The sequence below is a fragment of the Pan troglodytes genome, chromosome 13 (assembly GCF_028858775.2).
Source record: "Pan troglodytes isolate AG18354 chromosome 13, NHGRI_mPanTro3-v2.0_pri, whole genome shotgun sequence".
Lineage (NCBI taxonomy): Eukaryota > Metazoa > Chordata > Mammalia > Primates > Hominidae > Pan > Pan troglodytes.
The window spans coordinates 121,259,418-121,283,363 of record NC_072411.2 but is presented as its reverse complement, the minus strand read 5'-3'; the positions used below and the strand labels follow the sequence as shown (position 1 = coordinate 121,283,363).

Sequence of the window (23,946 nt, the reverse complement as noted above, 5' to 3'; positions counted from 1 at the left end):
ATGCTCTGAAAATGGGGCTGGGAGAGTGGGGCTGTGGGCCTGGAGGAGCTCCCACTCCCGGCTGGCTGACTGTGGCCTCCAGGCAAAGGAAAAGGAGCTGGCCTTTGGGAATGTGCTGGTGAACAGCAAGCAGTCCAGGTTCCTTGTCCTCCTGAATGACGGCAACTGCACCCTCTATTACCGCCTCTACCTGGAGCAGCGCAGCCCTGAGGCCGTTGACAACCACCCCCTCGGTACTTGGGCCTGAGCTGGGACTGGGGCCAGGGGAGGTGGGAGGAGGTACTGGTTAAGACCGGTTAACCTGCTGGGCACACTGGCACGCGCCTGTAGTCCCAGCTCTTCAAGAAGCTGAGGTGGGGGTATTGCTTGAGCCCAGGAGTTCCACGCTGCAGTGCACTATGATCACAACTGTGAAGAGCCACTGCCCTCTAGCCTGGGCAACATAGCGAGACCCCACCTCTGAGCCTCAGCTTCCTCATCTGTTAAAAGGGGCACCAGGTGGCACCTACCTCACAGGACTGCTAGGTGGGGAAAAGTGCTTAGCAGGTGCCAATGACACAAAGTTAGGTGTGGTCCCTCTAACCCAGGCTGGGAGGAGGGGCTCCACTCCCTGTTTCCTGCCTCAGGGCCTGCTGTCCTCCCCTGGTGCCCAGGGAAGGGTATCTACAAAGGAGCAGGAGGAATGGCTGGGCCTCCTCTACCCACTGACCCCCCGGCATCATCCCTGAGCAGCTCTGCAGCTGGACCGAACAGAGGGGAGCATGCCACCCCGGTCCCAGGACACCATCTGCCTGACTGCCTGTCCCAAGCACCGGTCCCAGTACTCCTGGACCATCAGCTACTCTCTCCTTTCCCGCAGAGGTACCTAGACTGCCTGGCATAGAGAGTCGGGGCCGGGGAAATGCAGGATGAAGGGGGAGGGCTATGTGAGGCAGTGGATGCCGAGCGTCAGGCAGAGCTGGCAGGGTGAGTGGGGTGTGCTGAGGTGTGCCTTTGGTGTCTGGCATAAATGCCACACACCAGACATGTCTGTCCAGATGAGTGTCCATATGTGCATGTGCCCAGTGCAAGGAGTTAGGAGCTGTGCTGACTTTTTGTGAAATCTTAGCCCCCAAGCCTCGCTGGGCCTCATCTTCCTTCTCCGTAAAATGGAGTACTTACTAGCCTGCCCCAGGCAGGTTGGAAGGAGTCCAGGGCAGCACAGAGAGGAAATTAAGAGTGTGGACTGGGGCCAGAGGCTCTGGAACTGGATCCTGGCTCCAGCACTTGTAACCTTAACAAGTTGCTTCACCTCCCTGTGCTCAGTTTCCACATGTCTCAAATGGGGATAATAAGCTGGGCATGGTGGCTCACACCTGTAATCTCAGCACTTTGGGAAGCTGAGGTGGGAAGACTGGTTGAGGCCAGGAGTTCGAGACCAGCCTGGGCAACATAGCAAGACCCCACCTCTACAAAAATAAAAGTGTTAGCTGGGTGTGGTAGCATGCACCTGTAGTCCTAGCTACTTGGGAGGCTGAGGCAGGAGGATTGCTTGAGCCCAGGAGGTAAAGGTTGCAGTGAATAAGCTGTGATTGTGTCGCTGCTCTCCAGCCTGGCAACACAGTGAGACCCTATCTCAAAAATGGAATGAAATTAAATAAATAAATAAAAATGGGGATCATAATGTCACACAGGCCAGAAAAGGGAAGTGAAGTCAATACCTGCCACCACTTGCATGAATCTTGAAAACATTATGCTAAGTGAAAGAGGCCAGTCACAAAAAGCCACATATTGAATAATTTCATTTATATGAAATGTCCAGAATAGGCAGAGAGAGACAGAAAGTAGATTAGCGGTTGCCTGGGGAGGGTGAATGGGGAGGGATGGCTAATTGGTACTAGGCTTCTATTTGGGATGATGAAAATTTTCTAAAATTAGATAGTGGTGATGGTTGCACAACTCTGTGCATATACAAAAAAAAAAAAAACTGAATTGTGTGTGTTAAAAGGGTAAATTACCCAGTATATACTGGTGTCTCAATAAAGCTGTTATTAAAAATTAGTTTGAAACCAAATCACGGTACACATTAAGTGCAGGCATGTGTATAAGGCACTGAGGACAATGCCCAGTACACAGAAAGTGTCAGACAAGGGCTGGCTGTTGTTGGAAATGCCCTAGAGCCCGAGAGGGGTCCACTGCTCCTGATGAGGGTCCTGGGGCCAACTGCCCAGGACTCCTGCACCTTTGGCCTGCATGCCCCCTCCAGGGAAGGTGGGAGGCAAGCCCACTTCTCTCTTTCTCACCCCCCTCCCCAGATAACAAGGCTGGGGAGAAGCAGGAGCTGTGCTGCGTCTCCCTGGTGGCCGTGTACCCCTTGCTTTCCATCCTGGATGTCAGCTCCATGGGCAGTGCTGAGGGTATCACCCGGAAGCACCTGTGGCGCCTCTTCTCTCTGGACCTGCTTAACAGTTACTTGGAGCGTGACCCCACCCCCTGTGAGCTCACCTACAAGGTGCCCACCCGGCACAGGTGAGCTGAGCCTGGAGTGGGGGTGGGGGCTGGGGGCAGGGCCTATCTAGGGATGTTCATGGAGCTTTCTGCCCAGACTCCCAGAACAAGGAAGCTGTTTCCCATCTCTTTGAGGGAAGAGCTCCCCAGTTCTCGCCCATCCCTGGAGGGGCCCAGGGAAGGGAGGAATTGCCTTGAGGTCTGAAGAGCCAGCCCACCCTTGCCCCTGAGTCCCAGATTCTCCAGTTCCCACTTGGAGGGAGGGGAGTGCCCAAGCCAGCCATCCCTGGGAGGGCCCTGCCCTGGCCCCATTCCCATCTCTGAACCCCTTTCTCTGTTCCTCACAGCATGAGCCAGATCCCCCCCGTCCTCACCCCTTTAAGGCTTGACTTCAATTTCGGGGCCGCACCATTCAAGGCCCCACCTTCTGTGGTATTCCTGGCCCTGAAGAACAGCGGAGTGGTGTCCCTGGACTGGTATGGCTTGAAGGGGGCCACTGGGGGGCCTAGGAGACAAGTGCCTAGAGGCTGAAGGAGAACAAGAGCTGCACTCTCTTGCCCGTGGTGGCCTGGCTGCTTGCTGTCTGTGAAGAGTGGACCTCACATTGACGGCTGTAGAGGCCAGGGTGGAACTGGGGTTGCCAGCAGGACTCGGGGCCTGTCACCGGCTGAGACACGGTGATAGGCTCAGAAGCGGTGGGACTGCCCTGATGGAGCCTGGGCATAGTGGCCTTAATAACTTAACAAATGAGACACATTCACTGGGCATCTGCTGCATGCCAGGACCTGCACTTTACAAGTCTTTTCTCCTCCAATCCTGTGGGAAACTCCTCCTCTCTAGACTCTTTCACGGACAGGGAGGCTGTGGGTCAGCAAGGTTAAGGACTCAGCGAAGACCATTCAGCCATGAATGGACAGATCCAGGTTCAAAGCTGAATTTGTCCAGTCCAGAGCCCTTGCCTACCCCAGTTAGTCAGCAAGAAGACTGAGTTGCTTCTACATAGTACGCACTGCCTCGTTGCTGGAGCCCGCCTGACGGAGCCCCAGCTTAGTGGAGGCTGGGCCTGAATGGGGGCAAGTTGAGGGTCTCTGGTGGGGAAGGACAGGGACCTGCTGCCGGGGACAGAGCTGCCCCCGAGGGTCCTGGCTGAGGGGCTTTTCTCCCCCAGAGGCTCAGAACTTGTGCCCAGCAAACATCCTGCTTCCATGCATGGACTTTTCCTCTCTCCACCATGTGCCTTTGTTTCCTAGTAAACTCCTTTTGATGACTTCCAACTTTGCTTGGCTAAAGAGAGGTGGAAAAAAAAGTGTCCCCATCTGGGTCAGACTTAGGAGAGGGATCCAGGGGTCTGGCCAGGGCATGGCAGTGAGTGGGGGAGAATGAAAATATGCAGGTGGGGGCTTCTGTGATCAGGAACTCGCTGGCCTGAGCAGAGAGAGCCTTGGGGAATGTGGAGTGAGAGGGGTGGGGTCTGCATCATCAGATGGGCACTAGCAGCCCCTCACTCTCTGACTGTCCCCTTTCTCCTCCATGGTGGAGGAAGATGGGGAAACTGGCTCTTTAGGGGGCTCCTGTCTGAGAAGGGCCAGAACTGTGAGTAACTGAGGGCTTCTAGCTCTGAATGACTGGGAACCTTGGCAGAGCTGCCAGCCTGGTGGGGAAGGCCAGGGCCTGCCTTGAGCTCCAGACCTGCCATTCACTGGGCTCTTTGAGTGGGCCCGGAGCCAGGCCCTACAGGGCTCCAGGGAGAGGGGTGGGGGCAGAAAAAGCGGTGTTGGCCTGTGTCCTGGCGTGGACTGCGTGCTGGTGTTTGGGTAGGAGCAACCAGCTCACACTCTCTGTGGAGAGGGTCCAGGCTGCTGGAAACAGAGGCGGGGGAAACCCAGGCAGCATGCCCAGCCAGCCGGGCCCATCCATCAGGAGATTATCTGAGGTGCAGGAAGGCAGTCCGTGCCTCTTCCAGGATTCTAAGCAGATTGACTCTCCTATGCTTTTTTGTTGTTGTATTTCCTTTCAATTTCTTAGAAGGCTATTTTTGAAAATTCTAGTCCGTCTCTTCTGAGCTCATAAAGAACAGACGGAGGGTTTTATTCCTGCCAAGGCCTGTCAGAGAGGGCCAGGAGGCAGCAGCAGGCAGGAACCCCAAGTGGGAGGGGGAGCTCCAGGGGAAGCAGGGAACCATGCAGCTGCCCCACTCCCTCCACGCCTTCTCCCCTTCGCGCCTCTGCTTTACCTGGCCCTGGCCTTCGTAGGGTCTTGCATTTAAGGGGAGATTCTTTTCAGATGTCAAATATGCTGGTTAACATCATTTGTTCATTCATCCAGTCTTTAATTCATTGGCCACACCTTTACTGGGTGCTTCCTAGATGCTGGCTCTGGGCTGGTCTTCAGGATAGAAATGTGGATGGGCCCAGTCTCTTCCCTCGAGGCGCTGCAGACTAGCCTCCTGTTGCGGGGTCATATGTGCTGTGAAGGAGGTGTGTGCAGCATTTCAGAAGGGCTTCCTGGAGAAAGCTACAACTAAGCTAGACCTACAGCCTCGCGGGAAAAGGCAGAAAGGTTGTGAAGCGCCTTCCAGACAGAGGGCCTGGTGTGTACACCGCATGGCTGGAGCAGCGGGTGGAGAGTCTCAGATGAGGCTGAGGAGGCAGGCAGGGGCCAGGACATACAGGGCCTTAGAATCCTTCTTCAGAGAGTTTGGACTTCTTCCTGAGGACATCATGGGATGGGCATCGGGGAGTTAGGAGCAAAGACAGGATCAGCTTTCAAGACCTGTCACACTGGTCTCTGGAGGAGAATGGGTTAGCAGCTTGAGGCAAGGGGACATGTTGGGAGGCCGTTGTGGTTCTCCAGATAGAGGGGTGCAAGATGGCATAGAAGCCCACGCTAGAGGGCTGGAAGGGAAAGGGGTTGGAATTATTTACAAGGGAGACTGGGCCAGGCCTGGTGGCTCACGCCTGTAATCTCAGCACTTTGGGAGGCCGAGGTGGGAAGATCACTTGAAGTCAGGAGTATGAGACCAGCCTGGCCAACATGGTGAAACTCTGTCTCTACTAAAAATACAAAAATTAGTCAGATGTGGTGGTGCACACCTGTAATCCCAGCTACTCAGGAGGCTGAGGCAGGAGAATTGCTTAAACCTGGAAGGTGGAGGTTGCAGTGAGCCGAGATTGCACCACTGCACTCTAGCCTGGGTGACAGAGTGAGACTGTCTCAAAAAAAAAAAAAAAAAAAAAAAAAAAAAAAAAAAAAAAAGGAGGGAGACTGGACCAGGGCAGAAGGCAGTGAGGACAAAGGAGAGGCTGAAATATTAAAGGACCCCAAACTAGCAAGGTCTCCAATTTTGCCACTGCTGAATATCCCCAATAAAATGACAACAGTGGTTTACTCACTTGTAACAAGTCAGACAACATAGGAGCTATGGGAAAAAATAAGAAGCTCCGCAGCCCCCTCTCCAAGTCCAGCTGCTAGGGTGATGAGGATTCGGAATGTGCCTTTCACACTCAGGATTTGCACAACATACAGACACGCACATATTTACAGAGCGGTTCTCTTTCTTTTTTTTACAGTAATGGCCCAATACTATATCTGTTACTTTCAGGAATAATGATGCTTTCACTCAGCATTATATCAATAACATCTCCTTTAGATCAATACATATATCTAACGCATTCTTTTAAATAGCTGTATAATATGCCACAATATGGATGGACTTTAAATGGTTAAATCACTCCTCTATTGGAAACTCCAATTGTTCCCAGCTGCTTTTTTTTCATGACCACTACAAAGAAAGTGGTGATAGACATCCACACAAAGGTGTGCGTTGCGTGCACATAAGCATGCACACATATGTGCTTTTATTCCTATGAATTGGTTTCCCAAACAGACACTTCTAGGTCAAAGGGCATATGCTGCCAAAATTCCGTCCAAGAGGTTGAGCAGTTCCCTCTCCATCCACCTATGTTTGAGTCTGTTCTTTCTGAACTTAGCAGTGTTGAATGTTACTATTCTGCATGCTTCAGATGTGAAAAAAGTTAAGACTGGTTCCTTCTGAGGGTTTGGACTTAGGCCTCCCTGACTCCTACTGAGGCTTCCAGGCCCGTGTTGCACGCTTTCTCTCAGGTGTGCGTTGTGTGCTCTCAGGTGTGTGTTGCGTGCCTTCTTTCAGATGTGTGTTGCACACTTCCCATCAGGTGTGTGCTGTGTGCATTCTCCTCAGGTGTGTGTTGCACGCGTTCTCCTTAGGTGTGTGTTGCGCACATTCTCCTCAGGTGTGTGTTGTGCACTTCCTCTCAAGCGTGTGTTGTGTGCATTCTCCTCAGGTGTGTGTTGTGTGCTTTCTCTCAGGTGTGTGTTGCGTGCCTTCCTTCAGGTGTGTGTTGCACACTTCCCGTCAGGTGTGTGCTGCGTGCATTCTCCTCAGGTGTGTGTTGCACGCGTTCTCCTTAGGTGTGTGTTGCGCACATTCTCCTCAGGTGTGTGTTGTGCACTTCCTCTCAAGTGTGTGTTGTGTGCATTCTCCTCAGGTGTGTGTTGTGTGCTTTCTCTCAGGTGTGTGTTGCACACGTTCTCCTCAGGTGTGTGTTGCACGCGTTCTCCTCAGGTGTGTGTTGCACGCATTCTCCTCAGGTGTGTGTTGCATGCATTCTCCTCAGGTGTGTGTTGCATGCTTCCTCTCAGGTGTGTGTTGTGCACATTCTCCTCGGGTGTGTGTTGTGCATTTTCTCTCAGGTTGCTTTTGTGCACTTTCTCTCAGGCGTGTGTTGCATGCATTCTCCTCAGGTGTGTGTTGCGTGCTTTCTCTCAGGTGTGTGTTGCATGCATTCTCCTCAGGTGTGTGTTGCGTGCTCTCAGGTATGCGTTGCACACTTCCTCTCAGGTGTTTGTTGCGCGCATTCTCCTGGGTGTGTGTTGCGCACTTTCAGGTGTGTGTTGCGTGCTTTCTCTCAGGTGTGTGTTGCGTGCTTTCTCTCAGGTGTGTGTTGCGTGCTTTCTCTCAGGTGCACGTTGTGTGCTTTCTCTCAGGTGTGCATTGTGCACTTTCTCTCAGGTGTGTGTTGGGCACTTTCTTTTCCTTTTCTGGATGCTCCCTATCGTATCCTCCACCCGGTTTGCAGCTGGAACCAGTTCTGTGCCATCTCCGAGAGTGAAATGGGTTCTCCTTTCAGATTGTGACCTCAGGACCCTTTGTCACTAGTTTTGTCGGCTACTTAAGGTGCATTATCTACTTTACCGCAGTCCTAGGCATGTCAGGGGCATTAACTCTGTGCACAGCCTTGCTTCTGTTTCAAGAGTGCCAGCCCTGCTGGGGCATCTGTTCTCCACCCTGTGCCCAAGTTGGCCTGGACACCCCACTCCCTGGGGCTGCTGGTTGGTGCTGCCAGCCTTCCTAGGTGTCCCAAATGGCCCTTTCCCAAGAGCTTTGTCACAGAAGGGTTCATGGCCAGCTCAAAGTGGCCCCCATATTCAAGCAACACCTTGACTCCTGGCATCCACAGTGGGAGCCCCACTCTTCACTTCTTGAGTTGCCGTGGCCCAGAGTCTGTTCCTGGGTTTTGGGGCCATTATGAAACAAGAATCCACAACAGCCACATTTGCTCAGGCACACATGGGACAGTTTGCCAAATGGGTGCATGAAGTGCGGGAGTCATGGAAGAAGCCTCCACCTGCCCATCAGGGTCTCAGAGCCCCTGCCTCTCTGTTCTGCCTGACCAGTTTCTTTGTATGGCTTTGCACCCCTCTCCCAGGGCCTTCCTCTTTCCAAGTGACCAGCGGATTGATGTGGAGCTCTGGGCAGAGCAAGCAGAGTTGAATTCCACTGAGCTCCACCAGATGCGCGTGCAGGACAATTGCCTCTTCTCCATCAGCCCCAAGGCTGGGAGCCTGAGTCCCGGGCAGGAGCAGATGGTGGAGTTAAAATACAGGTGTTCCCCACCCCCCAAACCCCCTGCACTTCCAGTCATAGAGGCCCCTACCCCGGGCATTTCATTGTATGACTCCAGGGCACCCCAAATGGCCATTCCCTGGGAGGACCACCTTCTCACCTGCAGAGGAGGTCTAATTTCCTTCTTGCCCCATCCCAACTCAAGGGCGAGTTGCTCCCAGGGGCTGGCCAGCTCAAAGCCCCAGAAATGTCATGTCCATTTGCTCTCCTACTTGTACCAGGGCTCCAGAACTCACTCCCAGACTTATCTGTTTCTTTCTAGCCACCTGTTCATCGGTACTGATCACCTCCCAGTGCTCTTCAAGGTGTCCCATGGCCGGGAGATCCTGGTGAGGCCCCAGCACACTGGCTCTGCCCTAGTTTCAGGCTGGAGGAGGGGGCTGGCTGGACAGGAGCAGGGAGCTGTGTTCTCCTGGGGAACTGGGGTCCAGATCTCCGCTGGCTGTGTCAGTTCCTCCGGGGGAACTTTTATTTCCAGCTAAATTTCATAGGTGTGACAGTGAAGCCAGAGCAGAAGTATGTGCACTTCACCTCTACTACCCACCAGTTCATCCCCATTCCCATTGGTGACACGCTACCCCCACGGCAGGTCAGTGGTCCACATTGTCCTGTTGACCAAGAAGGCCTAAGTGTTGATCTCTAGGTAGGAGTGTCAGCCCTTGAGAGGGTGACAAAGACATGGCCCTCTGGAAGCATTGAGGGGCTGGGCCAGCAGGTTGAACCCCCAGACTGGGCAACTGGGAGAGACTTGAAGGGAGAGGCTGCAGTGTCCTAGTGCCTGGTGCTACGCCCTTTGCCAGGCCCAGTTCCAATTAAAAAATGAGGATTTTTTTTTTCCTTTAGCAAAATGTTCTTCAAACTTCTTTGACCATGAACCATACTAATATATTTGATGTTATATATGCTTACACCCCAGTATATACATAAACATACAACCAAAGTAGAATTGCTGCAAATTGATAATTATACTACTACATGCAAAGTATACTGATATGTTCTTTTTTGTTCTATTCTGTCCAATTTTTTAAATGCTGGGCATGACCCACAACATTGATTTAGATCTGCTCACCAGTAGGTCTTAGCCACAATTTGAAAATCACTGCTCCAAAAAGGATGTCCTTCTGGAATGTGAAGAACTAGAATGTGAATTCTTGGGAAGCTTTAGACCTTTCTTTCTTTACTGATTGAAGGCAATACAGTTTCCTTGCTCTGGAAATGTAGATTGGTAATCTCCAAGAGGGGGACATAATATTTTCCCAAACATTTCACAGCTGTGCAATTTTTAATCATTTAGAAGCCCATGTGTTTCTGAGCAGGGGCCTCCAGCCATTCACCCTAGAGGCCAAGGAATGGGCTTCCTGGATCTAGAGGGGAGTCTCCTATCCCCAACTCTGTTCACTTCCATACCCACCCGCTACCCCTCTGCCTTCCCAGCAGCCCCACTAGGGTCTGTGACAGTGAAGCTGGTTTGAGCTACTGGGAATACATAGTGCCATTTGCTAAAAGGAGATAAACTGGGAGCAGGAATAGGCTTTAGAATGAAGAGTTTGGTTCTGGCCAAGTTTGAGATGCTAATGAGACAACCAAGAGGGCTTGTTAGGTAGAAGGTGGACACCAAGTGTCTTAGTCCATTCTGGCTGCTAAAACAAGTTACCATAGAGTGGGTGGCTTATAAAGACCACAAATTTATTATAATTTATTGTAATTTAATTTATTATAATTTATCTTAATTAAAAAGGCTGGGGAGCCCAAGATCAAGACATGGGCAGGTTTGGTGTTTGGTGGGGGCCCACTTCCTGGTTCAGTGGCTTCTTGCTGTGTCCTCACATGGTGGAGGGAGCAAACGAGCTTCCACAGGCCTCTTTTATAAGGGCACTAATCCCACTTGTGAGGGCTCCGCCCTTGTGGCCGAATCACCTCCTGATCATCTCTTAATACTATTGTATTGAGGATTAGGTTTCAACATATGGATTTTGTGGGGACACAAGCATTTAACCCATAGTACCAGGTCTGGAGCTCAAAGGGTGGTCCAGGCTAGAGAAATAGAGTCAGCATGCTCAGGAGTGAGTGCTCAGAAAGGGGAAAAGGGGCTGGGACTGAATCCAGATGGACTCTATTCTCTCTGGCTTCAATTTTCTCATCTCTAAAAGGAAGGATTGGATCAGAAGATCTCTGGTTTCTTCTAGGACATTCTATGATTCCCAATCTTTGGAGTTGGTCTTTAGTCCCTCAGACTTTTCCGCCCCCTTACTTGCCTTTAAGCAGAACTCCCTTGGCCAGGCGCAGTGGCTCAAGCCTGTAATCCCAGTAATATGGGAGGCCAAGGTGGGAGGATTGCTTGAGGCCATGAGTTCAAGACCAGCCTGGCCAACACAGTGAGACCCCCATCTCTAAAAATATATATATATTTTTGAAGCAGCTGTGTGTGGTAGTGCATGCCTGTGGTCCTAGCTACTTGGCAGGCTGAGGTAGAAAGATTGCTTGAGCCCAGGAGGTCGAGGCGGCAGTGAGCCATGATTATGCCACTGTATTCCAGCCTGGGTGACAAAGTGAGACCTTGTCTCAAAAAAAAAAAAAAAAAAAGAAGAAAAAGAAAAAGAAAAAGAAACTTGATGAAGTTAAATTGAAGACAAATAAAATAAGCTACTCCTTTACAAATAAGATTACAGATTATCCTAAAATATCACCGGCTGACCATACAGTTACATACTTCTCGGGTGATCAAGCCACACGGGAGCTGAGACTCAAAGGGTGACATCATGGAGATCAGCCTGCCCTCCCACAGTGGGCACAGCATCCCAGGCTTTCTGATTTGCAGTGCTGAGCTGATGTGGCAATTTTCCTATTCCTGCCCCCTGCAGATTTATGAGCTGTATAATGGTGGCTCAGTGCCCGTGACATATGAGGTCCAGACCGATGTCCTGTCACAGGTTCAGGAAAAAAATTTTGATCACCCCATCTTTTGCTGCCTCAACCCCAAAGGGGAGATCCAGCCAGGCAGCACTGCACGGGTCTTGTGGATCTTCTCACCTATCGAGGCCAAGACCTACACGGTGAGCAGCAACCTGGATGACGTGGGAGGCGGGGTGGTGCTGGCTTCCTCAGCAGGCCTCCCTCTGACCAGTCCCTACCCCCACCCTCCTAACTCCCCAGGTGGACGTGCCCATACACATCCTGGGATGGAACTCGGCCCTCATCCACTTCCAGGGAGTGGGCTACGACCCCCATATGATGGGGGACACAGCCCCATTCCACAACATCTCCTCGTGGGACAACAGTTCCATACACTCTAGGCTGGTGGTGCCTGGACAGGTGGGGAAAGGGGAGCTAGGAAGGCCTGAGGCCTTGGGGGAGAGCCTCAGAGCCCAGGGTGGCCAGACAGAAGGATGGGGAGGCTGGGAGGGACATGAGATGTAGTTGAGGAGGGACAGAGGCAGAGATGAGACCTTGGAACTCACCCTCCTCCAGATTCAGGAGGCGGCACCAGCTCCATGAGAGGTCTACCCTGCCACCTAGTGCCCACAGGTGTTCCTGCTCAAGCCGCTCCACCTGCCTCAGGGCCCTCCATCCCACCCTCTTCACTGGGATGAGGATGTTAAGAGATGGCATAGGAGTGGGGGTGTTGAAAGGTGTCAAAAGGGCCAGGCACAGTGGTCTCGATTTTCTGACCTCGTGATCCTCCCACCTTGGCCTCCCAAAGTGCTGGGATTACAGGCATGAGCCACCATGCCTGGCCGGTTCTTATTTCTTTACCTCCGCTCTCCACCCACAGAATGTCTTCCTGTCCCAGTCTCATATTTCCCTGGGAAACATACCTGTGCAGAGCAAGTGCAGCCACCTGCTCTTCCTCAACAACATCTCCAAGAACGAGGAAATTGCCTTCTCCTGGCAGCCAAGTCCTCTAGATTTTGGGGAGGTGAGAGTCCCCTGAGCCCTGGAACTTCCATCAGAGCTCCAGACCCACCCAACCCCACCTGACCCCATCCCATACCACCCCACTCCATTCCATCCCACCCCACAAAACCCCATCCCATCCCATCCCCCCCACTCCATCCCATCCCACCCTATCCCACCCCACTCCATCCCATCCCATCCCACCCCACCCCATTCTACTCCATCCCACCCCACTCCATCCCATCCCACCCCACCCCACCCCACCCCATCCCATCCCATCCAATCCCATCCCATCCCATCCCATCCCGTCCCATCCCATTCCATCTTGTCCCATCCCATCCCATCTTGTCCCATCCCATCCCATCCCATCTTGTCTCATCTCATCTTATCCTGTCCCATCTCACCCCATCCTATTCCGTGCCATCCTATCCAATTCCATCCCTGTGAATCTCCAGAGACTCCTTCCCCAAATCAACAGGTGTCTGTGAGTCCCATGATAGGGGTGGTGGCTCCTGAAGAGACGGTCCCATTTGTGGTGACCTTGAGGGCCTCTGTGCATGCCAGCTTCTACAGTGCAGACCTGGTATGCAAGGTAGGAACCAGCCCCAGGGGTAAAGTGGGATGGAGGCATGGCTCCCAATGCTGGGGTGGGGTGCGATGGGCTGTGAGATCCCCAGACCCCAGCAAAAGGCAGAAGTCAGCCCTTGGAAGGGAGAGGGCTCACAGCATAGGCCCCGGGCAAGCTCTAGACCTTGGCCTTCTCTCTCTCTGTCCTGGGCCATAGCTGTACTCGCAGCAGCTCATGAGGCAGTATCACAAGGAGCTGCAGGAGTGGAAGGACGAGAAGGCGCGGCAGGAAGTGGAGTTCACCATCACCGACAGGAAAGTGAAGGTGAGGAGGGCTGAGTAGATCTCAAACACCCAGATCTTTCTGACTGGCCTTACCAGAGGGGACAGAGGTAGTGGGCCAAGGTGGCCCTCCAGGCCAAACCAGCCAGCCTGCCCTAAGAGATTACATTTCATTCACTGGACTCAGCTTAGCATCTCCACAGCCATCCGGAGAGGCTCTCTGGGTAGAGAAGGCTGGCTGTCCATTCCCTGCCTCGTGTAGCCAGCATTTAATGAGTGGCTACTGTGTGCTGCACACTGGAGATTTAGGGGAGACAAGCAGAGCTCACATTTTATTTATTTTTATTTATTTATTTTTTGAGACAGAGTCTCACTCGGTCACCCAGGCTAGAGTGCAGTGGCTTACTGTAACCTCCACCTCCCAGGTTCAAGCAATTCTCCAGCCTCAGCCTCCTGAGTAGCTGGGACTACAGGTGCCCACCACTATACCTGACTAATTTTTGTATTTTTAGTAGAGATGGGGTTTCACCATGTTGGCCAGGCTGGTCTCGAACTTCTGACCTTAGGTGATCTGACCACCTCGGCCTCCCAAAGTGCTGAAATTACAGGCGTGAGCCACTGTGTCCAGCCTAGAGTTCACCTTCTGGTGGAAGACACTGTGGCTTCGGGGCAGGCTCTGGAGACAGATTGCCCAGGTTTCATTCCTGGAGTTAATGATTTCTAGCTCTGTGATCTCAGTCAACCTATGTAACATCTCAGTTCCTTCAGCTGTAAGAAGTGGGGGTGGATACTGTGACATCTGGGATTTGCTTCATTATAATCCAGAGGTGGGGCATAGCTGGGACCAGACTGGCTATGAGGTGCTAGTTGTTGAAGCTGGGCAATGGGCAACGGAGAGTTCTTTGTAGCATCCCCTCCACTTTTGTATACGTTTGAAATTTTCCATATTAAAAAGGTTAAAGATAAAAGTCTAGGCTGGGCATGGTGGCTCACACCTGTAATCCCAGCACTTTGGGAGGCCAAGGCGGGTAGATCACTTGAGGTCAGGAGTTCAAGTCCAGCCTGGCCAACATGGTGAAACCCCGTCTCTACTAAAAATACAAAAATTAGCCGGCCATGATGGCGGGTTCCTGTAATCCCAGCTACTTGGGAGGCTGAGGCATGAGAATCGCTTGAACCCGGGAGGCGGAGGTTGCAGTGAGCGGAGATCATACCACTGCACTCCAGCCTGGGCGACAGAGCGAGCGAGACTCTGTCTCAAAAAAAAAAAAAAAGATAAAAGTCTAAAAATATTTTTTAATGTGAGTGAGATATCTGCTTTGTAACGTTGTGAGGATTAAGTGAGTTAATACCGGTGAAGTGCCTAGAACAGTGCCTGGCGCCCAGGAAGCGCTCACTGAATGGGAGCTATTAGTATGTGTTTTGGGAGGGGGAGGGTCTGATAATAAACACGAGACAACACTTCCATCTTGGTTCCTCCCCCAATTTCACAACCTTCCTACACTGGTATTCTTGCTCCTCAATCACCTTGGTGTCTGCCACACTGAACCCCCAGAGACTTACTGCTCCCCTCTGAAGCTGTGGCCCAACTGTGGATACAAATTACTTCCTAAGGCCAGGCGCGGTGGCTCACACCTGTAATCCTAGTGCTTTGGGTGGCCAAGGCATGAGGATTGCTTGAGCCTAGGAGATCAAAACCAGCCTTGGAGAACATAGTGAGACCCTGCCACTACAGAAATAAAATTTTAAAAACTGGCTGGGTGTGGTGGCTCACACCTGTAGTCCCAGCTACTTGGGAGGCTGAGTTGGGAGAATCACTTGAGTGCAGGAGTTTGAGGCTGCAGTGAGCTATGATGGGGTCACTCCACTCCAACCTGGGTGACAGAGTGAGACCCTGTCAAAAAAAAAAAAAGAAAAAGAAAAAAACAAAAACAACAAAAACAAAAAAACTCTTCTTGGGGGCATGAGGGAAGGAATTTCTGAATTAAATCTTAATGAGGGAGACTGATTTCTCATCTCACTGAACCACAAAGCTCCAGGGCACCAGGGCAAGCTCCCTTGGAGCTGCCCGCCTACATTTGATGGCATTTCCTTCACTCAGGAAACCAGAATTTCCTGGTCTGCAGGCAGCACTTCTCTAGGGAAGGTTCTAGAGGAAAATGTGACTGGGAATTGGGCAGGACCAAGAGGGCAGCAAGAGGATCAAAATGGGGGAGTCTCTTTAGGCCTCTCACATCTTTTTTTTTTTTTTTTTTTGAGACAGAGTCTCGCTGTGTCGCCCAGGCTGGAGTGCAGTGGCGCCATCTTGGCTCACTGCAACCTCCACCTCCTAGGTTCAAGCGATTCTCCAGCCTCAGCCTCCTGAGCAGCTGAGACTACAGGCACATGCTACCGCATCTGGCTAATTTTTGTATTTTTAGTAGAGACGGGCTTTCGCCATGTTGGCCAGGCAGGTCTCAAACTTCTGATCTCAGGTGATCCGCCCACCTTGGCCTCCCAAAGTGCTGGGATTACAGGCATGAGGCACCACCCCCGGCCGGGCCTCTTGTATCTTAAGCAAGGATCTCTGTTCTTCCACAGAAGAGAACATGCTGCACAGCCTGTGAACCTGCGAGGAAGTACAAGGTGAGGTGGCGAGCCCCAGGCCCATCTTCTTGGGACAACTTGGGAGGGTCTTTGCCTGCTCCCAGAGAGACCTCCAACCCCCGGACCAGCCTCCCAGAAAGGAGGGATGAAAGTGCCAATGAGTGGGGTCACATGCCTATGTGGCCCAAAGAGCCTGATGGGGGAACTAGGTCAAGGGACCCCATTGGTGATGTGAGTGTGGTGCCCAAACCCTTGTCATCCATGTCCCTCCCTTCCCAAAGACACTGCCTCCCATCAAGAACCAGCAGTCTGTCAGCCGGCCTGCCAGCTGGAAACTGCAGACCCCAAAGGAGGAGGTGTCCTGGCCCTGCCCCCAGCCACCCTCGCCAGGCATGCTCTGCCTGGGCCTTACCGCCCGAGCCCATGCCACCGACTACTTTCTGGCTAACTTCTTCTCAGAGTTTCCCTGCCACTTTTTGCACCGGTAAGCTCTTGGGAAGGCAGGGGTCACCTTCCTCTTCTCTCTGTCCCCTCTTCCACTCCAGAGCAGGGGCTGCCCAGACCCAACCCATGGTGAGGGGTGGAGCATGGGCAGCAGCAGTGGGGCCCATTGAGCGCCTCTGGGCCCAGGATGCCCCATTACTGCTTAGGCCCTTTTAGGAGGGGGACAAAGCAGCCAGAGCCCCCTGGGGAACACACCTAGGCAGCCCCTACCCCTCTTCGTTCCTTCTTTTTCCAACTGGGAGTCTCTCTAGCTCCCATGCTAACTCTGAGGGTTTGAGCTTGGTTCTCTGAACCCAGTAGCACTACATTTGGGTTAAGGCTGGGAGTGCCTCAAACTCATCTGTGTCCTCATCACTGGGCAGCTACCACCACTGCTTGTGCCCCCAACCCCAGCATGGTGGCTTGCCCAGGCCACTCAGAATGTCATGGCTGCCACAGGGAGCTGCCAAAGAGGAAGGCCCCCAGGGAAGAGTCAGAGACTTCTGAGGAAAAATCCCCTAACAAGTGGGGCCCTGTTTCCAAGCAGAAGAAGCAGCTCCTGGTTGACATTCTCACCACCATAATCAGGTACCAGCTCACACCCTGGGCCCTCATTGCCACCTTCGCATCCCTCCAGCTCATTCAGCCAGAGCCCCTTACATTCCAGCACTCTTCCTTTCTTGAGAAATAGAACTTGGTGGGGCATGGAGGTTCTTGCCTGTAATTCCAACACTTTGGGAAGCAGAAGTGGGAGGGTGGCTTGAGCCCAGGAGTTTGAGACCAGCCTGGGCAACATAGCAAGACCCCATCTCTACAAAAAATGCAAAAATTAGCTGGACATGGTGGTGCATGCCTGTAGTCCCAGTTACTTGGGAGGCTGAGGTGCGAGGATTGCTTGAGACCATTAATTAGCTTAATTAACTGGGAGGTTGAGGCTGCTGTGAGCCATGATCACACCACTGTACTCCAGCCTGGGAGACAGAGCGAGACCTTGTCTCAAAAAAAGAAAAGAAAAGAGAAAGAAAGAGACAAAGACAGAAAGAGAGAAAGAGAGAGAAAGAAAGAAAGAAAGAAAAAAGAGGAGAGAAAGAGAGAGAAAGAAAGAGAGAAATAGAGAGAGAGAGAAAAGAAAAAAAGAAACAGAACTTCTTTGCAAGATCCCACCACGGTCCCCCCACCCCGGCCCCCCCACCCCAGGACAGTGGGGCTCTGATGGAGCTGGCTGGAGGGATTCTCAGGTCTGGATCCTGAGTTCTGCCCCATTCCAGGGCTGGCAGATGAGTCTGGAGCCAGTCCACTATCTTCCTAGGGTTCCTGCCCATCATGTGTGTGAACCTGACCTGCCCTGCCTCCAGCATACCATGTTCGCTTCTAAAAATCCATGAGGCTCAAAGATGTCTTCCTTGAAAGAAGGGACAGGAGGAACAACTGACCAAGGGCTCCCCTCTCCCCACCTAGCAGCCCCTTTCCCACCTAGAACCTAGCTCTGAAGCCAGGGCTCCCCAGGGGCTTCAGGGACCGTCAGCAAGGGCCTTCTCCTTCTCCCTGCCACCTAGGGGCCTGCTGGAAGACAAGAACTTCCATGAGGCTGTGGACCAAAGCCTGGGGGAGCAGGTGCCGTACTTCCGCCAATTCTGGAATGGGCAGTCAACTAAGTTCATGGACCAGAAAAACAGCCTGTACTTAATGCCAATCCTGCCTGTACCCTCCAGCAGCTGGGAGGATGGGAAGGGCAAGCAGCCGAAGGAAGACAGACCAGAGCACTATCCAGGGTTGGGAAAGAAGGAAGAGGGGGAGGAGGAGAAGGGTGAAGAGGAGGAAGAAGAGTTGGAGGAGGAAGAGGAGGAAGAAGAGGAGACAGAAGAGGAGGAGCTGGGCAAGGAGGAGATAGAGGAGAAGGAGGAGGAGAGGGATGAGAAGGAAGAGAAAGTGAGCTGGGCGGGCATCGGGCCCACACCACAGCCTGAGTCCCAGGAGTCCATGCAATGGCAGTGGCAACAGCAGCTGAAAGTCATGGTGAAGGAGGAGCAAGAACAGGATGAGAAGGAGGCCATCAGAAGGTGAGCAGCCAGGCCCCAGTGAGGACGGGAGGGAGGCGAAGTGCAGAAGGTTCCTAGGAGGCAGTGGGATGCCAAGGATGGCTGCTGCCTATATGCACATCTCATCCTAATTCAGTGCTTAGTGAGATCATGTTGGTAGCTTAAGGCCTCTGTGGGAGTATCCGCCCGGCACCAACACTGAAGTTTATTCTTTTTTCTCTGAGAACTGGTTGTTGACATTTACCAACTTACCAGGAGAATTGTTATAGTCTGCAAAGTCTTGTAAATGGGCTTCTAGAGCCAGAAAAGGACCACCTGTCTTGCAGGTGGGACTTCCCACCGGGGCTGCCCTACAGATGATTTATGTCATTGTAGGGATTCCCTAGGCCCCACCCAGTCCCTTCTGCGCCCTCTCATCACTTCCCTACCTTTCTCTAAACTTGGCCCTGAGATGCCTACTACATCGCCTGGGTTTGAATCCCACCCCTTAAACCAGCAGCATATTTGGCAACTCGGAATCTTTTAGCCACACTTGGAACGTCCGTGACATTGAAACAAGAATGCCCCATAGTGTAGTGGATGAGGGGAGTCGAATGAGAATCTCCGTAGAGCTCGCGGCACACTGTACCGCACGGACAGGCGAGCCAGGAGGCGCGCGGGCACTGCGGCCGCGCTCATGCTAGCCCCCGCCCCCTCGCAGGCTCCCCGCCTTCGCCAACCTGCAGGAGGCGCTGCTGGAGAACATGATCCAGAACATCCTGGTGGAGGCGAGCCGCGGGGAGGTGGTACTCACCTCGCGGCCACGCGTCATCGCCCTGCCCCCGTTCTGCGTGCCCAGGTAGGGGCGCCGGGGCCAGCGGCCGCGCAGACCGTGCGAGAGGGGCCACGGAGGCAGCCAGGCTCTGCCCGAAGCCTCGCCCCCACGCCTACCTGGGACTTTTTGTCTTCCAGGAGTCTGACCCCGGACACGCTGCTGCCGACGCAGCAAGCAGAGGTACTCCACCCGGTGGTGCCACTTCCTACCGACCTTCCGTAAATGCCCGCGCCCAGCCTCTCCGACATGCCGCCCTAGGTCAAGCCTGGCCCCCTCTCCACCGCCAGTAAAAGCATCTAGTCTTTTTTCTATATCTACCTTGACTTTATTTCCCCGACGAGGGGGAACGCGCGCGCGAGCTCTGAGAGGCAAGGATGGCAGGGAGCAGCCCGGCGGACTGCAGAGGCGCGGCGGGAACTTAGGGCCCGGGAGGATGCACCTCTCCGCCCACACTGCAGCTGGACTGAGACCTGGCCGCTAGCTGCCGGCCGCTGGACCGGGTCTGGCCAGTGGAGGGCGCTCCGGGTGGGGCCTGGCTGGCCTTTGCCCCAGCGCACCTTGGTGCACAGTAACTGAGTGCCAGGCCTGGCCAGCGAAGCAGGTGTCCACTGGGCAGGGCGGCCACCCCTCACCTTTCCGCGCCGCGCCTGCTCAGAGGCTTAGCACCCCCAGGGCCAGCCCCTTAGCATTTGCCGAGCTCCGAGTGCCCAAGAGGCTGGGGAGGAAGAGCTGAGGCACGCCGCGGAGGGCCAGGAACTAGGCTGGGGCGGGTCGAGGTCACCACTGGATTTCGGGCCACAGACCCTGCTAAGCGACTCCCACTGTGAATCAGTCCTCAGACGAGGATGGATACCCACCTCTCGGTTCCTCCTAACCCCCGCCCGGGAGCTTCTGTCCTCTGCTTCTCGGCTCCTCCCTCCCAGAGGCAGGTGGGTGGAAAAGTGACATCTGGTGTTGTTCCAGAGGCGCCCAGGTCCCCAGCACCCTCCCCTCCGCCCCCGCCACCAAGGCCTCGGAGAAGCTCCGGTCTCAGAGCCCGGGCGGGAGAGGGGGGGCGCTCCGCCTCCATGAGTCAATATTTGCCCCGAGCAAACGGGCGCCTGGACAGGTGTGAGTGTGTGTGTCTGGGGGCGGGGACTGAACAGGCAGTATAAGAGCACACGGAGCCCGGGCTCCGGGACAAGCTCCAAGGCGTGGGCTGGGGACGAAGCCAAGCTAGGCTGGGCCGGGCGGAGGGGCCAGGAAAGCCGGGCGGAGGGTGGCTGGGAAAGGAGGGGCGGGCCAGGTGCGCACCTGCGGTGGCCGCCGCGGCCGCCGACGTGTCAGCCACAGATGCGTTCAGGTGAGGGCGGAGGCTAGCGGGGCGCTGTGCAGCACTGAGCTCGCGGAAGACCAGGACCAGGAGATCACCGAGAGCGACCGCCAGGCCCCGGGCCCTCCGCTCCCGCCCCGCGACGAGCCCCTCGCACAAACCGGACCTGAGCGTTTTGTTCGTTCGGCTCGCGTGAGGCAGGGGCGGCCTCTCAGCACCAGCCCGGGGGCCGGCCTGATCGCCACGCAGGCACCTGCCGCCGCCACCGCCACCGCCATCTCAACCATACGGGTGGGAGAGGCTGTGCGCCGCTCCAGTGGAGATCCGGCTCCCATCCGGCCCCACCCGCCCTGCCTTGCCCTGCCCGCAGCTTCTGGGCTGCCAGGCTCCATTCTGCGTCGTAATACGGGCTGAGCTGGCTCCAGCGGGTGGCGAAGGGGGCCGTGGCCCAGAACAGAAACCCTTCTGGAGGTGGAAACCGGATTCTAGTCCGCCTCTGTCCCCGCGACTTCTATGGCCTTGGGCAAGTCATTTCCCGGCCTCTTGGTTTTCCTATTTGCTCAGTGAACGGTTGGTCTGGCCTCCCGCAGGGGCTAGGGCCTCCCCAGCCTCCTGTCCCGGTTCCTGGGTTCCTGGTCATGCTGGGGAAGATGCAGGCCCTCACGGAGTTGGAGCCAAGGCTGAGGTGTGGAAAATCTGGGCGAGGGAAGCTGAGGGCCGCCATGGAGCCTCAAATCCACTCCTCGGATCTCTTTGGTGCTGCTGACATCCTGAGATGTCACTCCCTGACACTCCCTTGGTCCCTCTTTCAGTCTAACCACGTCTGAGACAGTCAGACTGACTGAAAAGGACAAGCCCCCAGGCACAGCGGTTCACCACCTTCCTCAAACCTCAGAATCCCACATCCTCGCTTCCATCAGCTGGGGTGGGGTAGGTAGGTAGCCCTCAGCTCAGGCAGAGACAGCCCTGGGAGATGGGAACCAGGGTCAGAAGTCCCTCCAAATTGCATGTTCCTAGAGGTGCTGGATTGTCCCCTCCACCACCACCCGCTCTAGTGCCCCTATGTCACCCAACTACCCAGAGGCCCCAAAGGATCTGCTGAGCCCGAGTCCGTGGCACAGAGAGAGAAGGGGGAGGGGCGAGATGGCGTTGGACAGATCCCAGGCAGGTTTGGGGAGACGGTGGACTACAGCGGGGCTCTTCATGGAGCAGCCCCAGGGGCAGGGGAAGGTCCTTGGGTCCTGGGCGAGGGTGTGTGCAGCCCTCTCCTGGCCCCCCTGACCAGGCTCTGTCCTGGGCCAGCCCTTTACTCTGCCTGGCACTGAAAGATTTGCCTGTCAGGGGCCTGGCATGGTCCTGGTGCACCTTCCCTGTGTCTTTGAGGGCTTCCCCTTCCCTCCCCAACCATGACAGGGGCCAGGATTCCACATCCTGGGTCTGCACAACAAAGAGATCTCTGCCTGGAATGACCCCCTCCCAAACACACACAAACACACACACACAGCCTTGAGGGGAGGGTGGTGAAAAGGAGGCAGCCACCCAGTGGGCGGGGATCTTTCCTGGTGACTGAGAATTACTGCCCCTTCACCCCAGGGCCTAATTTCCCCAGTCCCCCACCCACTATCCATCCCTAAGACTGCAGTTGCTGGCCATTACCAGGGATCTGGCCTCTCATCCAGGTCCCTCCTCCGCTGCTCCGCTGCCACAGGGCGGAGTCTCCCAGTGCCGGGCAGGCCTGCAGGTGCGGGGCTGCATGGGGAGGGGGGCACTCAGCAGCTGCCATGCGAGGCAGGCCCCCTCCCCCTCCTGCTCAAAGCTGGAGCCTGCTTCCTGTCGTCCCTGTCAGCACCCTGGGTGGGGGAGGGACCAGGTAGTGGGGGAAGTGGAAAAGGGATTGAGCGGTTGGAGTGCAGCAGCTGAGAAACAGCAGAAGAGAAATGGAGAAGGATGAGAAAGAGACCAAGAGCATAGGCTGAAGGAAAGAGGGGTGTGAGAACACAGGGGAGATCCCAGGGGCTGCAGAGGCTGCAGACCCTAGACTGTGAGAGCGAGACCAGAGGCAGAGATGACCAGAGAGAAACCAGAAACCAGGGAAGAGGAACAGAGAGAGACACATGGAGACAATTCAAGATAACAAGAGATGTACACTGAGAGAGATTGGGGATGTGGATTCATGGGGCTAGGGCTCAGGGGACCAGAGGCGCGAGGCATTGTGTGTATGGAGAAAGGGGGAAGCTGCAAAACAGCCCCATCCCACCCCAAACTAGGGTGGGAATTAGCCCCAGCAAAGGATAAAGAGGTGATTTCTAGGTGGCAGACAGGTTTGGAGGTGGGGGGAGGGTGATACCCTTATCTTGGAAGCCCATCTCCTCCCATTAAAGGACAGAATGTGAGGGAGGGGCAAGGCCCAGGCCGTGGCTGGACACCAGGGGCCAGTGAGGGGCACAGATCTGACTCCATCTCTCTGAGTTTCCCTCTTGGCCACAGATGGACAAGCCAACAGCTATGGCAGCTGCCCTGCCCCCACCCACCCCAATTATTCTGGCCTAGCCTTGGAATTTCTGGGCTTAGAGGCCGCCCAGGGTCTGTGTGACAGTGGAGGGACCTGGGAGTGGAAGCACTGGCTGGCAGGAGGGAGGCTCACACCCAGGTGCTAATCCCCATCCGGCCAAGGCAGTACCAGAGCCTCACTGACCTTCTTGGAGATTAGTCCCCATGGAGACCGTGGCAACTCGCCCCCTCATTCTGGCTAGGCCAGACGGGTGGGTGGGTGGGGCAGGCTTACGCTGGATAGGGAGGGGAAGGAACCTTCCAGAGGCATCACAGGAGTCAAGGCTGGGAGGCCCCTCCAGGACCCACAGCCAGCTTAGTTTATAGGTAAAAATCAGAGGCCTTAAGAGGGGACTGACTGACCAAAATCCCCAAATGGCGCCAGGACAAGCACCAACACCAGAAGCCAGGTCCTCGGCTCGGTTCCCAAGCATTTTTTCCTAGAGAGCAGAGGCCTGAGCAAGAACAAAGGAAATTGGCACACTCCTCTCTGACCCTCCCAACCTTCCCAAACTGAGGTCATGAACTGAGGAGTGGTTCAAATACGGTGAGGCAGGAAAGCGCTCCGTCCTGAGCACTAGGCTGGCTTCTGCCAGGAACCAGGGTGAGAAGGAGGGTACAGCTCCCAGAGCCATGCTTGCAGCCTGACCACCCACCAACCAGGCCAGCCCCAGGGGTGGTGGGAAGCAGGTGCGTCAGAGCCAGTTATAACCACAACCACAGCAACAGCGGCGGCGGACATTTATTGGGTGGACACTGCAGGCCTGTTCTGTTTTACATGCATTTAAATAATCACAACAGCCTCTTAACCCACTCTCTTCACCCTTCAGTGTCTGTATGACCTTGCGTGGGTGGCTGAGCTGATGCCTTCCTGGGTGACTGTGAAGTGGGTATGTGCACGTGTGAAAGTGATGGGGCATATTCGTGTGTGAGTCCAGTGCCCAGTACAGTCCGTGGCACATAGTACATCGTATTAAATCTTTGAGGA

General features: G+C 54.5%; 2 protein-coding genes and 1 non-coding gene across 18 annotated transcripts in view; all 3 read left to right on the top strand.

Moving 5' to 3' along the window:
* Positions 1-19,409, top strand: part of CFAP65 (cilia and flagella associated protein 65) — a 38,951-nt gene extending 19,542 nt beyond the window's left edge. For 11 of the 16 annotated variants that reach the window (XM_063790782.1, XM_063790783.1, XM_016950541.4 and 8 more), the window contains 18 exons: positions 83-233; positions 733-861; positions 2,295-2,508; positions 2,835-2,963; positions 8,235-8,411; positions 8,694-8,760; positions 8,910-9,020; positions 11,293-11,484; positions 11,585-11,743; positions 12,204-12,347; positions 12,804-12,917; positions 13,110-13,217; positions 15,755-15,799; positions 16,042-16,244; positions 16,703-16,831; positions 17,800-18,303; positions 18,983-19,120; positions 19,234-19,409. In XM_063790782.1, coding sequence (XP_063646852.1) covers positions 83-233; positions 733-861; positions 2,295-2,508; positions 2,835-2,963; positions 8,235-8,411; positions 8,694-8,760; positions 8,910-9,020; positions 11,293-11,484; positions 11,585-11,743; positions 12,204-12,347; positions 12,804-12,917; positions 13,110-13,217; positions 15,755-15,799; positions 16,042-16,244; positions 16,703-16,831; positions 17,800-18,303; positions 18,983-19,120; positions 19,234-19,318 — 2,799 coding nt within the window. In that variant the 3' untranslated portion in view covers positions 19,319-19,409. Of the gene's footprint in view, positions 1-82; positions 234-732; positions 862-2,294; positions 2,509-2,834; positions 2,964-8,234; positions 8,412-8,693; positions 8,761-8,909; positions 9,021-11,292; positions 11,485-11,584; positions 11,744-12,203; positions 12,348-12,803; positions 12,918-13,109; positions 13,218-15,754; positions 15,800-16,041; positions 16,245-16,626; positions 16,832-17,552; positions 18,304-18,982; positions 19,121-19,233 lie in introns of all 16 variants that reach the window. The other 5 variants (XM_063790786.1, XM_054679384.2, XR_010149888.1 and 2 more) reach the window with 4 other exon arrangements.
* Positions 19,410-19,941: 532 nt separating this feature from the next.
* On the top strand, positions 19,942-23,946 carry LOC134808034 (uncharacterized). Its single transcript, XM_063791033.1, has 2 exons — positions 19,942-20,025; positions 20,316-23,946. The coding sequence occupies exons 1-2, from the start codon at positions 19,942-19,944 to the stop codon at positions 20,820-20,822; spliced, it is 591 nt and encodes a 196-aa protein (XP_063647103.1). The 3' UTR covers positions 20,823-23,946.
* Positions 20,544-20,606, top strand: MIR375 (microRNA mir-375). Its single transcript, NR_035777.1, has one exon. It is a non-coding gene; the product is annotated as a microRNA mir-375 (primary transcript).

Bases quoted from the DNA above. Each gene is read 5' to 3' on its own strand.
- LOC134808034 (XM_063791033.1), top strand. From the start codon at position 19,942: ATGGATACCCACCTCTCGGTTCCTCCTAACCCCCGCCCGGGAGCTTCT. The intron at 20,026-20,315 runs GTGGGTGGAAAA...AAGCCAAGCTAG, and splicing joins CTCCTCCCTCCCAGAGGCAG to GCTGGGCCGGGCGGAGGGGC.